The following is a 14,560-nucleotide window of genomic DNA, read 5'->3' on the forward strand; positions in this document are numbered from 1 at the left end:
GCTGAAAACACTATCAATAATAACCCCCACTCTTTATCTGTGCCTAAACCTAAACATAGATTCCATGATCAAAGTTTCTGCACGCCTGTGGAATTGTCTTCCGTTTTCCTGCTTTCCAGCTGACTACAATATGGTTGTCTTCACGTCTAACGTAAACAAGTTTCTAATGAGCTGTTCCACTTAAGTTAACAAATTTACCGAACTTCCATTACTATCGATTACTATATTATCCTTTTGGCTGCTGTACACTCTTTAACCCTTATACTTGAGTGGCCTACCGGCCTTGATAAGTGGTGACGCCTATGTGAATTTTTTTTTCAGAATGTGAATATAAATATATATATATATATATATATATGTGTGAACATATATATATATGAATATATATATATGTAAACAAATATATATATATACATATATATATATATATGTGTGTGTGTGTGTGTGAACATATATATATATATATGAATATATATATATGTGAACAAATATATATATATATATACATATATATATATATATATATATATATATATATATATATATATATATATTAGAAATTTTTTGCCAAACGTTTAATATATTAAAATTTATTAGCCAGTGGCAATGTACATATATCTATAAAAATTAAGCCATGTAAATTCACTCAAATATTAAGCAACATGATTGATATTTCTGTAATCGAGCATTCATATATACTTGCAAAAAGCAAAGAAACAAGGAAAAAGTTTACATCATATTTGTATTTATATATATATATAATAAAAATATAAAATATATATAATATATATAATAACAATTAATTATTATATATATGATAATAATTAATAATTATTTTATAAATAAATAATTGTTATAATTATTTCCATCCTTTGCAAATCATTCAACTTTTAGTATCTTTTCATGGATGATAACGACTACCAGCTGTCAAAATTTCAGCTTTTCACAATTGTTATTTCTAACAAATATTAGGTTTTAAATTTTTGCCCCTTAGTTTTGGACGCTATTGTGTATATATATATTATATTATAGTTATTGTTTTTAAACACGTATGTATATATATATATGCATATAAATACGTATATATGTACATGTATATAATATATAAATATATGCATATGTATATCAACACACACATATACATACATACATATATATATATATGTATATATGCATATGCGAATATATATGTATATGTAAAATAATAAGGTAAGTAATAATAATAAAAATAAATAATAATAATAATATTAATAATAATAACAAAAATGAATAAATATTAATAATAATAATAATAATAATAATAATAATAATAATAATAATGGATGCGAAAAGGACATATACACCGAGAAACTGAATCTATATATATATGTATATATGTATGTATAAATATAAATATAAATATTACCGCCATAAATACCATGACTAACATATGGGACCCTCTTCAAGGAATGCCTTGACTAACATCAGGATCCTCTTTAAGGAATTAAGAATAATCGTTCAACCTTAGTGCAATATGCAGACGTTAGTCGTTAAATACTATGGATTGTTTTTATTCGAGAATCCGATAAGGCATGTTTGTGAGCCCGTAGTGATCAGAATTGGAGTCGTCGTTTCGTTTTCCTCGACAACAAACGGAGTAGAATGAAGCGATGACGAAAGCAAACAGCATGCCGACAACAAAGCTGCCGCAAACACAGCCAACGAGTGTCGCTGAAAAGGAAAGAGAAAACAAAATGACAACCGTATTCTGGTTATATATATATATATATATATATATATATATATATATATATATATATATATATATATATATATATATATAGTTACGAGTTAAGGGCATAATAGATTCAGTGATGGATATAATAATTATACTGTCAAGAATTGTATTAGTCAACTGAATTAAAGGAATAACTTATAAGATGGTCAATATCATGAATTTTGGAATATAACTTTTTGTCATTTATTCTCTATATTGCTCTGTAATTACATTGAGCTTCTTTAATAAGGATTGATATATATTATAAGAAAATATATTTATACAGAATATACATATAATATATATATATATATATATATATATATGTATATATATATAGTAAGTTATAAAATATATATGGCTTATGGCGCATAAGCCTGAAGAACCCTAGAGTGGATGAAACGCGGAATATTCAGTGTAGCTTAATCGCCATATATATTTTATAAATTACTAACTAGCTCTACCTACGTATTGAGAACTTTTGAAGTAAATACTTAAAGTTTACGCATAAATCTATATTTTCGTATATTAATTTTACGTGAGTAAATTAAGTAGTTATATATATCTATATATATCTATATATATATATATCTATACATATCTATCTATACATATATATATATGTATATATATATATGTATATATATATATATATATATATATATATTCGATATTAAAACTTATAAATTTAAGAGTAAAAAAAGATCAGGCAAGTACAAAATCAATTTAAATAAATATTTCTATTTATCAAATTTAAATTGAATTGTTTTCAAATTTTCGAATAGTAAAATTTTTTTTTCTTCAGGTAATACAGACAGAGGAACTCTTCTTTCCTGTCATAGTATAGGCGGTAACTCTTTGCGCGTCCTCAGCGGTTGGAAACTGAGACTGAATAAGATTTAAATGTCTGATAACAGTTGGTCGTACGTATGAGTACAATAATAATAGGGATCCACTGTTTGAAAATACTCGACATCAAAAATTTAAGATTTGATTGTTGAAAAGGCCAGACAAGTGAAAAATTGATTATAATAAACATTTCTATTTATTAAAATTAAATTGATTTTTTTTTTCAAATTTTCGAATAATAAACTATAAATTTCCAAAAAGAACAAGAAAAAGAAAAAGGAAATAACATAGAGATGGAAGAAGGAAAAAGGCATCAGCATGATTACAATGACACAAGAAATGGGAGGGGGTGAAAACATTTGACATTATCTCTGATTAAGGGTTGGAAGTTAACGTGTCAAAAACATAAGTTTAGTCTACCATAGAGAAAACATATAGAAAAAAGCAAGAAAGCAAGCAAGCAAGCAAGCAAGAAAGCAAGAAAGAAAGAAAGAAAGAAGTCGGTGCAAGGTGGGGTGGGGCAAAGACAAATTAGCACATAGGGTCTCCAGTCATGCATACACACACACAACACACACACACATACACACACACACTTATATACGTGTCAGCAACCCAGTCGAATATGCACACATACATATGGGCATATATATATATATATATATATATATATATATATATATATATATATATATAACCTGATTATAAATATATATATATATATATATATATATATATATATATATATATAAGTGTAAAAATTAGAATGTATCTAATTTAATTAATAAAACATGAGATGACCTTACGCAGCGATAATTACGCAGTGTTTTGTTAATCTAAAGTCATATTAACCACAATGAAATTAAAAAATTTACAAATTAAAATTTCTGGTAATGAAAATTGAAGATCAAAAAAAAATAAATAAAAGATAAAATGGAAAAAAAAGCCAAGTACGTCCAAGGATGGAGTACTGCTGCCACATCTGGGCAGGTGCTGCTAAAAACAGCTTATCCTGCCTTGACATATTACAAAATAGACTTTGTGGTTTAGTGGGGGATGCCCTTTTCTCTTCCCTGCAACCTCTCTCCCACAGAAGAGACGTTGCGAGCATTACTTTGTTTTATCGTTATTTCCATGGCAGGTGCTCGTCTGAGCTCCAATCCCTCGTTCCCCCTCGCCAATCTGTCACGAGAAACACCCGTCTGGCTGAAACTACTGTCAATAATTTTCCCCACTCTTTATCTGTGCCTAAATCCGAACGTAGATTCCATGAGCAAAGCTTCTTTCTTAGAACTGCACGCCAGTGGAACTTTCTGCGGCTTGCCTGTTTCCCACCTGACTACAACTTGGATGTCTTCAAGTCCAACATAAACACACTCCTGACAAACCGCCCCCTTAAGTAAGACACTTTATCAAAACCCCCAATACTCATGATTACTACAATACTATCCCATTGATTACTGTACACGCAATAACCCTTATCCCTGAGTGGCATTCGGGCCTTGATAAGTGGTGACCCCATGTAAAAAAAGGAAAAAAAATACATAAACAATATAAACAATATATAATAAATTAAAAATATATAAAAAGTGTATAAATGGATAATAAATAATAAAATAATAATAATGATAATAATAATAATAATAGTAACAAAAATAAAAAGAATAATAACAATAATAACAATAATAATAATAATAACAATAATAATAATAATAATAATAACAAAAAGATCGTGACTTTAGAGAAGTAGATGGTTCAGAAAATATAATACATTATAAAAAGACGAAGTATAAATATGAGACAATGAATAAAATAAAGAAAACATAAGTAAAGATAAACATAATAATATTGATAATATAAAGAAAGCAATAAAGTAAGAATGTATAGGAGAATAAATCAGTAAATAGCAGCCACATAGTAACACCTAATAAAATAAATCTATAATAAATATAAAAATGGTTGGTTGGTTGGTTGGTTTTGTTTTACGGCATATCAACCCTTTTCGGGTTATTTAATGCCGAATCCAAAGATTTTGAAGAAACATTTTTTTTTAATAGAATATATTTGTTGTTTTCACGTCGGTTTCTATTTAACCCATAGTTGGGACCCTAAGAGGTACTACCACTCCGGGTCAGAGTGGACCTGGGAGCAATGGTAATTAAAGGGTGGCTCCACACTCCCCAAAGCCCACAAGCTGGGGCCTCACCACTGGATATAGTTTAAGGTTATATCCAGGACCCCCATTGAGGGACTTTTACCCTCTGCAGAGGGGCAGTCGGCGTATTCTAATGCCCCACCGACAGGGCCGTATAAAAATGGGAAATAATAAGAATATATAAAATACTTAGTAGAAAGTAAACTAGAATATACGACTAATAATAATAATAATAATAATAATAATAATAATAATAATAATAATAATAATAATAACAACAAATGATTAGAATGACATAATAGGAAATAAAAATTAAAATACAGTTATAATTATAGAAGTGAGATTTCAAATAAGTAAGAGTTAAAACGTAAGGCAATCATAGATGTAGAAGTTAATAATAAAGAATTTAGATTAGATTAAACGTTTGGGTTTTTTTTTTCATTTTTAAAAATATTAAAAAATCTAAAATAATTTGTCTTACATCAGCAAGTTCGTGGACACCATTAACAAACTCCGTCCAATACGAACTACGCAAGAAATTTTTGAACGTTCCTGCTTTTCTCGAATGCAATATCATTTATAGTGGGTTGAATGGTTCTAATATATGACGCTTCAAGAATTTTTATTTTTTAATATTATTTTCATGTTGTATAATTTTTATGTTGTCAACGACGACCTTTCCAAGTTTGGAGGGTGACAGTTATGTTCTTTTATTAAATTTTTATATATAGCACTAATACTGTTTACTAGTATTACTTATGTTTAGCGTATATTTTAGTTTTCATTTTTAATTCTCATTCTCGCTCCCACTTTTACTTCAACACCTGATGATGATCCGTGAGCGAATCGAAAGCGCTCGTGACAGCAACAATTATGGAACTTTAATTAATATTTTTGATTTTAATACAAAAAAAGGATTATACGGAAAATCGAAAAATTAAAAAAAAAAAAGAATCATAAAGCAAAGTGTCTCTGTTGCATTTAATAATATTTGCTTGAATGAAAAAATGCTGCCTAAATATACCAATATATATTGTGATACATTTATTAAAATGTATAATAAATTATTTTATTGATTTTTAGCCGAGAGGAGATATATTTTCAGTATATTTTATTTACTGTATCATTTTTGGGGGCCAAAAAGACCCATTCTCGTCTGCTCGTTTACATTTTGTAAACAAAACAGAAAAAAAGGGGAGGAGGAGGCCTGCGAGCAAGAGGAGAAGGAAGAGACAGAGATACTGTGAACGAAGGGTGGAAGAGGAAAGAGAAAAGAAAGCTCATAGACGAGAAAGAGAGGAGAGGGAAAAGATAGAGAGAACTAAACCGTATATAGATAGATAAACTGTATAGAGAAGGATAGACCGTAGAGAGAGAGAGAGAGAGAGAGAGAGAGAGAGAGAGAGGGGGGGGACTGAAAAAAGTTGTCAATAGTCAGTGGAGCTTCGCGCTTCAAAGCGACAAGACGTAAGTCAGCGAAGGTCGGGGTGGCGAAGCCAGCGAAGCCAGCGAAGCCAGCGAAGCCAGCGAAGCCGACGAAGCCGGCGAAAGGCGACGACAGCGTGGTAGCGGCGTCGCGGAGGTAAATATCAACGACACCAGCCGATGTTGGCGGCGACGATGAAGATCTGTTTTAGTCAGCGGTCCAAGTTAGAATATTGACTGAACAAAAGAATGAACCCAGCGAAGGAAGGATCCATGGAGCAGTGAAACTTTTACTATAAATCAAGGGCTTCGATGAGCTTCGGAAACAAATACTTGGAGCAATTAACACGCACGCGCGTAATGAAAAATAAATCATCCGAAGGACAAAAATATGAAAATAAACCTGCGCGCGCGTAATCAAATATAAACAATTTACAGGAAAGAAATATATAAAAAAAGGAGACAAAAGAAAGGTCGCATTTCAAAGGACATTAAGTGAGTTTTTCAACCAAAACTTTAATTTCTCCAACATCTCTCTCTTACCCTAGAACCTGTATCTAATTAAGCAGACGATTTCTTGTTTTATGTGACCATTGACTGTTGATATATTTTTCTCTCGGTAGAATTTGAATCATTAAATCATTTCATTTAGTTAGGCATATTTAATTTTCTTTACTTGAATTGATTTTTATTTTATTTTTATATAAATAAAAGTTTGTTATTTTTCGACGATACTTGTCCTCGTTATTTCTTATGTGATTTCGTTGTCCAGTATATTTCATTTTATTGTTGTCTTCGGGATGGTTGTCCCATTCCCATAACAACGCATTATCAAGGAACCTGGGAAACTTTATTTTTCTATATATTTCGTTACGTCACCCACCTCTACCGTCCCCAATAGGACTGGGATACGTCGTAACAATATATATATATATACATATATATATATATATATATATATATATATAGAGAGAGAGAGAGAGAGAGAGAGAGAGAGAAAGAATACTGAGTGGTACTCAGTATATACAAGAGATTTTTACGCTAACTCGGCAATTATACGTTTGATTTGTCAACGTAATGAGTTCAACTTCAGCTCCAGTATGATTCCAGTATTATAAATCGTCGAAAGAATCCTCTTTTAAATTTTCTGCCAAATGGTCACTTATTTCAATTTTCACTCCAAACAAGGCACGGTGCCTCTTTGAAGTAGGGGCTACTATCTGGGACATAAGTTGCAGGGATATTATGAAGGGAGATGAGCAGCAAGATGTCTGTTTACATTACACTTGAACTTTTGCATGTCAGTACAGTAGGAAAAGTAGAATTCCGGAAGGGAGTCCCAAAGTCTAGCAGTTCTGGGGAAGAAACTATTGGAGTAGGATGCTTTGTTACACTTAGGGATCTCTAATGTGTAGGGGTGGGATTTAACTGCTTGTCGGATTTGTCTGGGGTATTTACGCCGAGGGGATAAAGGTGGCTGTGGTTCGTCAGAGCATTCACCATAAAACTACTTGTAGAACAGGCAGAGGGATGCAACATTTTGTCGATGGGATAGAGGCCGAAACTTAGATGACAGTTCAGGACCTATCATGTTGGCGACTCTCTTTTGAACTCTGTATAGGAGTGAGAGAATAGTAGCAAATGCACCAGCCCAAATGTTGCAACAATGCTCCATACATGGACAAATAGTGGTCTTATAGAGGTACAAGATACTTTCAGGCGTAAATAGCTTTCTAGCACTGTAGAGAGAGTCCACCTTCTTCGCAGCGGCCTTGGCAATACTCTCAATGTATCTGTTCCAACTCATGTTCGTTTAGGCCGAGGAGTTTAAAACAAATACTTTTAGGTAATGTGTATTAATATTAATTAAAATATTTCTGTGACCAAAGATATAAATTTTTGAGATTATAATTAAACTACTCAGCATGCGCCGGCCTTCTCTAATACCCTCATCTATCTCTCCGTCATTAGCTTTTCTGGCTTCATCGTCAGCTTAATTAAAAATGTATTTTTGTTTTTGTCTTTTGTTTATTTCATATATTAGTTCAGGACTATATATAAATTTATCTTTTTGTCCCCATTTAATTCTCTAATTTTGTTATACTTTTAACCACACATAGTTTTAAAAACAAATGCATACCTGTGGAGTAAACATTGTTTCCATGCGAACTTTCTGAACAGGAAGAACCGTTTGATGCTGTTGTAGGGCATACGCAGTTTGTGGATCCTAAAATGCAAAAATATCAAAAATGAACACACGCTGGAATAGTATATTATAAACAGAATGAAAAACAATATTTTAACAATCTATTATATAAAAGGTAGTTGTATGTGTGTATGTGTGTATGTTTGTAGTTCCAAAAAGAATTTAAAAAAACACACAACAAAACGAATATCAACAAAATTGGTATTTTCTTGAACGACGTCGCCATAGATGAATGATCTCTAAAATTTAGGAAAATTATTTATTCTTTGACTCTATAATGGCGCAGATTACGTTAAGGGTGGCCAGTTTTACAGCCAGATTATGTACTAGCTAAAGGGGAGAACTATGATTTACTTAAATCAAGGAATTAATTCCCTTAGAAATTGTCTGTGTGAAAAGAACGGGATGGGTGGAGAAGAAAAACTGGTGGAGAGAGGGAGGAGGAAACAAGAGAAAGTGGAGAAGAAAAGATAGAGAACTTTTAATAAAAATATATTATACTTTTTCCGCCGAGTAGCCTTGCTAGTACAAAATGATTGATTTTATTTGTCAAATTCTTAAATGTTAGAAAAATACAAAAAGATAGGTGACAAAAGAAAATGAAGACTTGACCTGAGATTGTCGGTAAGGGTGTGTCAAATGACGGGACTGAACAAGGGATAGCAATATATTTAGTTTTATGATATTGGGGAATGTCTGTGAGTAGAAATGATTGACTGACGACAGTTAAAGTTTAGTTGGACGTTTACAGCAGTCCAGGGCTGGAGGGAGTTGAAGCAAATAGTGGCTTGGGCCAGGTCGGAAAAGGTTTGGAAAATCGAGACGAATTGACGGCAACTGACTGACGCGGCCTCGACAGAACATACATGAAGACAAGCGAGTAGAGAGTTGATAGCGAGACAGACACCCATAGTCCAACCGTAAATGTAAAGCGTCAGAGTCTGCGTTGTACTTTTATTCCTGTGTTTGCTATATTTTATTATACTTGTGGACCAGTGTGCCTCCTATCGACAATCGATAGCGTGGACAAGACGGCGACACGGCTAGAACTAGAGCGATGGAAGACTATAAGAGGAAGGAAAAATCCACGGCACACAACGTTGGGGTAGCGAACTGTCGGTGGTGGTACACGGGGTTTATATACTGACAACTCATAAAGACAGTACAAAATAAAGTGTAGCTCATGAAAGTTCAAAGAGTAATTATTTAGTGTTGTTGTCGTGTCCACCGTACGGAAAATAATAGTCTTTCGCTTGCTATTAAAACCGAAAGAATATTCTCTCGAAGCTATGCGCAAGTAATGCACACTAAGCAGTCAGACTTACGTGTAATCATTTCTTGCATTTGTTCTTCTTTTCAATATCTTTCGTTTCGTAGTTGTGTCTTTCTTCCTGACCCACAATAAATGTGTAAAAACAATTAAGTAATCATAGTGGTTTTGGCTGGCGGCGCGTGCGTTAATATGTGTGGGGATAGGATAAGCATGGTGACGTGCGTGTGTGCATGCACATGGGAATTTGTTTTGTTAATGTGTATTAGTAAGAAATTATTAGAGTAAAAGGCTTTCTTACATCTAGGGATCTCAACTGTATAGGGGTGGGAATCGCTGCTTGTCAGATTTGTCTGGGGTATTTTCGTCGTCGGGTACAAGGGCTTGTAGTTCTTCAGAGCATCCACCATTAAAATACTTGTAAAACAGGCAGACGGATGCAAAATTTCGTTGATGAGACAGGGGATGAAGCTTAGATGACAGTTCGGGGCCTATTAGGTTGGCGACTCTCTTTTGGACCCTGTCTAGGAGCGAGAGACTAGGAACAGATGCACCGGCCCAAATGTGACAGCGGTGCTCCATACATGGCCGAATGGTTGCTTTGTAGAGGTACAGGATACTTTCAGGCGTAAGTAACTTTCTAGCACGATAGAGAGAGTCCACCTTCTTTGCAGTAGTCTTAGCAATAATCTCGATGTATCTCTTCCAACTCATGTTTTCTGTGAACGTTAAGCCAAGGAGCTTGAACGAAGTGCTCTCAGGTAAAGTATCTCTAGCCATACTTATTGGTGTTTTATAAGGTTTCATGTAATTATTAAAAAGAAAGGAGCTTTGTCTTGGCAGCGTTGAACGTTACCATCCATTTTTTACCCCATTCCACTAAGGACTAAAGATCTTCCTCTAGGGGTTCGGCCATTACCTTAGATATGTGCTCATTAGTTTTCCCTCACGTGCCTGCTATAGGGCGTGGTGTCATCAGCAAACTTACCCATTTCAGAGACAATTTTATCAGGTAATCATTCATGAATATCAGAAATAACAAAGGTCCAAGAATCGATCCCTGAGGCATACCCGCATTTATATCAAATTTTTTGGACGTACGCCCATCGAGGACAACCTAGATTCTTCTTTCATTTAAGAAGGATCTAATTATGCTAAGCATTCGTCCAGTAATACCATAGGATTTTATTTTCATGAGAAGACCATCGTGCCATACCCTGTCAAAAGCCTTAGATATATTTATCTTCCCTGCCTTATCCAGTGCTTGGTATAAACGTTCAGAGATTACAGTTAGAATATCCGCAGTAGAAAGGGCTTGCCTAAAGCCATATTGATGGTCTGACAGAAGTTTAGCAGCTGTAACGTGCTGGACTAGAGCTTGATTAATTAAGGACTCAAATATTTGCCGAAAAGAGGGAGGAGGCTAATTGGGCGATAATTTAATGGGTCAGTTCTTTCGCCAGAGTTTTTGTAAACTGGTATCACATAAGCAGTTTTCCAGCAGCCAGAAAAGCAAGATTCGTTAAGGCGTTTTTTAAAGAGTTAAGAGAAAATAGGAGCGACGTCAGCAAAGCATCTTTTTATAACACAACCGGGATGAGGTCAGGTCCACATGCTTTTGAAGTGTCAAAAGTTTTTTATAATATCATGTACTTGGGAAGGCGTGATCTTCAAATCATCTAGCGTGGTTTTTGTCTGCAGAGAAAAATTAGGGAGGGAATGGCTTGCTGAGTCTAATGTAGAGTTTCAGACAAAATGACGGTCAAGCGTATTAGCTTTCTCTGTTGTTGTGCAAACAACCCCATTATTCATTACATTATTGTAGATTTTTCAGAAATCACAAGTTCCTAATTTTTGCGCTTCAATATATATATATATATATATATATATATATAACTACTTCATTTACTTACATAAAGTTACTATACGAAAGTATAGATTTATGTGTAAACTTGAAGTATTTACTTCAAAAGTGCTCAATAGGTAGGTAGAGCTAGTTAGTAATTTATAAAATATATATGGCGATTAAGCTACACTGAATATTCGGCGTTTCATCCACTATACGATTCGTCAGGCTTATGCATAAGCCTGACGAATCCTATAGTGGATGAAATCGCGATATATATTTTATAAATTACTATATATATATATATATATATATATATATATATATATATATATATATATATATATATAAAGCAAGTAGTTAATAAAATATATTAAAAACACTTTGAAAAAGAGTAAAAACATAATTAATTTGAAAAGGAAACACTAAATAAGTACATAGTCCTTAATAAGCGGAGTTTCGAAGAAATGCTTTCCTTCTCATCAGAGGGTAGGATTTAGCAAAATGTGGGATCGGATTTTGTTTGCAAAAGTATTTGATGAAACTACAAGTAAGTCACAGATCACTTGATAACAAAACGTAAAGCAGAGGGAATATGGTGAAGAAAAAAGTGATTTCACGTGAATAGATAGTCTGGTGAAGGGTAAAGTATCCAATGACGGTAAAATCCAAAAATGCAAAATCCAAGAAAGTTAGTTAAATTTCCATTTGCACAATAAAATCCAAGGGAATCGCGTAATTGGAAGACGTTCCAAAATAATCCAAAAGGCAGAATTCCGTGGAATAATTCACAAATACGTACAAAGAAAAAGGAATGAATTCCAATGATATTAAAAGAAAGATAAGATGTGCGTCAAAAATGGAAGAAATTTAAAACTCGACTGCCAAGGAAAACATAAATTAAGAAAAATGAGTGAAGAAAAAAAACTGAATGGTGATCGAATTAATTTTAAAATAGAAAATCCAATGTCAAAATGACCCGGACAAGACGACGTTGAAAGGCGCTAAAATTAAGAGCAAAAAAGGGGTCAACTGAAATGTACAAGTTGTTAATTAAAAATTAAATTATCAGCAGGAGTTATTAAAAAACACCAAATGAAATGAGAAGAAAAATAAAATTACATACATATGCATATACATAATACATACATGCATACATACAATTACACACACACACACATATATATATGTGTGTATGTGTATACAACAAACACACACACACACACACGCATGCATACATACATATAAGTAAATAGATGAATAAATAAGTAAATAAAGAGTTTTTAAAAATTAAAGCAGAGAGGATTCCGGTATCTGCAAATTCAGGACAAAGCAAGTAAGTAAATGCATATAGTAAAATATAAGTAAATATACATGCAAGATATGAATGTGTAGGTAGAATGATATATTTGATGGATAGGAATATTTTAACACTAAAAAGGAAATTGCAGATTAAAAACCGGCCAAACAAAGAATAAATAAAGAGTTAAAATAACAAATTATTAAGTTATAAAGTATTAAGAAAGTATGTAGAAAAAACGATAATGTTATAGAAAAATATATATATCTGAAAGGTTAAATTAATAGCTATGTAATGTCAAATTTACAATAATTGAATTTGGACTTATGTTTACAGAAAGAAATAAGTTCGTTTGTAGAGTTTATTATATTGTTACTTTGAGGGGAAGTAATTATAGTTATAGCTTCGGTTGTGCAAAGGCGAGATGACTTGGAGCCTGAAATATAAGATTTAACTTTTTTATGATAGTCCATTTGATTGAAAAGAGAGTATTGTTAGAATGAAGTTTCTTAATTAAAGTGGTTAGAGAAGTCCTTTGGTTATTATTAGAATTATGGTTGTTAAAAGAAGAAATGTGGTTTGATATTCTTTTCTTAATTTATGTTAAAGTAGCGCCGATATATGTATGTACTTTTTTAAAGGCTCGAGGTCTGAAATTAATATTAATTTGCTGATTTGTCTTAGGGAAATAATTTGAATTTTATTCACTGTATTGAACAAAGGGCGGGACAATTATTGTACGAGGACTGTTTTGGAGGGGATAATGAGAATTGTTAGTGTTAGGATGGCTGTTAGGAGAAATATTATTATTATTATTATTATTATTATTATTATTATTATTATTATTATTATCATCATTATTATCATTATAATTATTATTGCTAGTTGTATGATTGTAGATGGAGGGGATGCTTGGGTGGTATATTGGATTAGTAACTATATCAGATGGGAAGAAGGAAAACTTGAAAACAAAATATTAGTGTCTGTTATGGGAGGATTGCGTGGGAGCTCTGTAATTGTGCATGAATATATAATATCTTTATGGATGCAATCATTATTGAGTCGGCAAAGATGTTTGTTATTACAATTACAGTTAGTTTAGGGGTTAATTAGGAAAGGGATTTTTTTATCTGATTTAATTTTTTTTGTTATTAGATGTTAGGATTCTTTGTGCAAAATTAGGCATAGTTGAATGAGAAATACTTATTGAGTTTTTTTTATTGAAAATAGAACTATATCTGTGTGGGTATTTGAAAGAGTTTTGTACAATGTTGAAGAATTTCTTAGGTATATTAGTTTTGATATTTAAGCTAAATGGAGGATTAAACCAAATATTTTTCTTTCTCCTGATGCGACTTGATAGGTTAGCGGTATTACGATTAGTATTTTGGTTTGGATTATATATGTAGACTGGTTCATTGCTATTGATAGTGGAAGGTTTTGTTTTTTGAACTGGTTTCTTGCGAGTCATATTGTTTGTGATTAAAGATTTAAGGCGGCCAGCAGAAGGAACATGATGGTTGCATTTAATCTTTTCCATGTGTTCTGAGTTCATAAGGCATTATTGAAGAAAGCGGCATTTTGATTAAAAGTTTTTTATCAGCAGAAAGAGCAGAAATTCTTCTAGAGACAGATGGTACTATAGATTTTATAATTAGGTTGGGGTGGTTAGAAGATTTATGGACGTATAAAAGCGTAAGGTTGGATTTAGGATAGGGCCTATACGTTTCGGTGTTAAGATTTTGTGTAATGA

At 32.4% G+C, this 14,560-nt stretch overlaps 1 protein-coding gene across 1 annotated transcript in view; it reads right to left on the reverse strand.

Annotated features, from left to right (window-relative positions):
• Positions 1 to 1,132: 1,132 nt before the first annotated feature.
• The window catches only part of LOC145292711 (uncharacterized), a 123,730-nt gene continuing 110,302 nt past the window's right edge, over positions 1,133 to 14,560 (reverse strand). The window contains exons 17-18 of the mRNA XM_080138748.1: positions 8,326 to 8,412; positions 1,133 to 1,710 (exon numbers count right to left, since the gene is read on the reverse strand). Of these exons, the coding sequence (XP_079994874.1) occupies positions 1,537 to 1,710; positions 8,326 to 8,412 (261 nt within the window). The 3' untranslated portion in view covers positions 1,133 to 1,536. The remainder of the gene's footprint in view (positions 1,711 to 8,325; positions 8,413 to 14,560) is intronic.

The sequence above is a fragment of the Euprymna scolopes genome, chromosome 14 (genome assembly GCF_053919585.1).
Source record: "Euprymna scolopes isolate OS-2025 chromosome 14, ASM5391958v1, whole genome shotgun sequence".
Classification (NCBI taxonomy): domain Eukaryota; kingdom Metazoa; phylum Mollusca; class Cephalopoda; order Sepiida; family Sepiolidae; genus Euprymna; species Euprymna scolopes.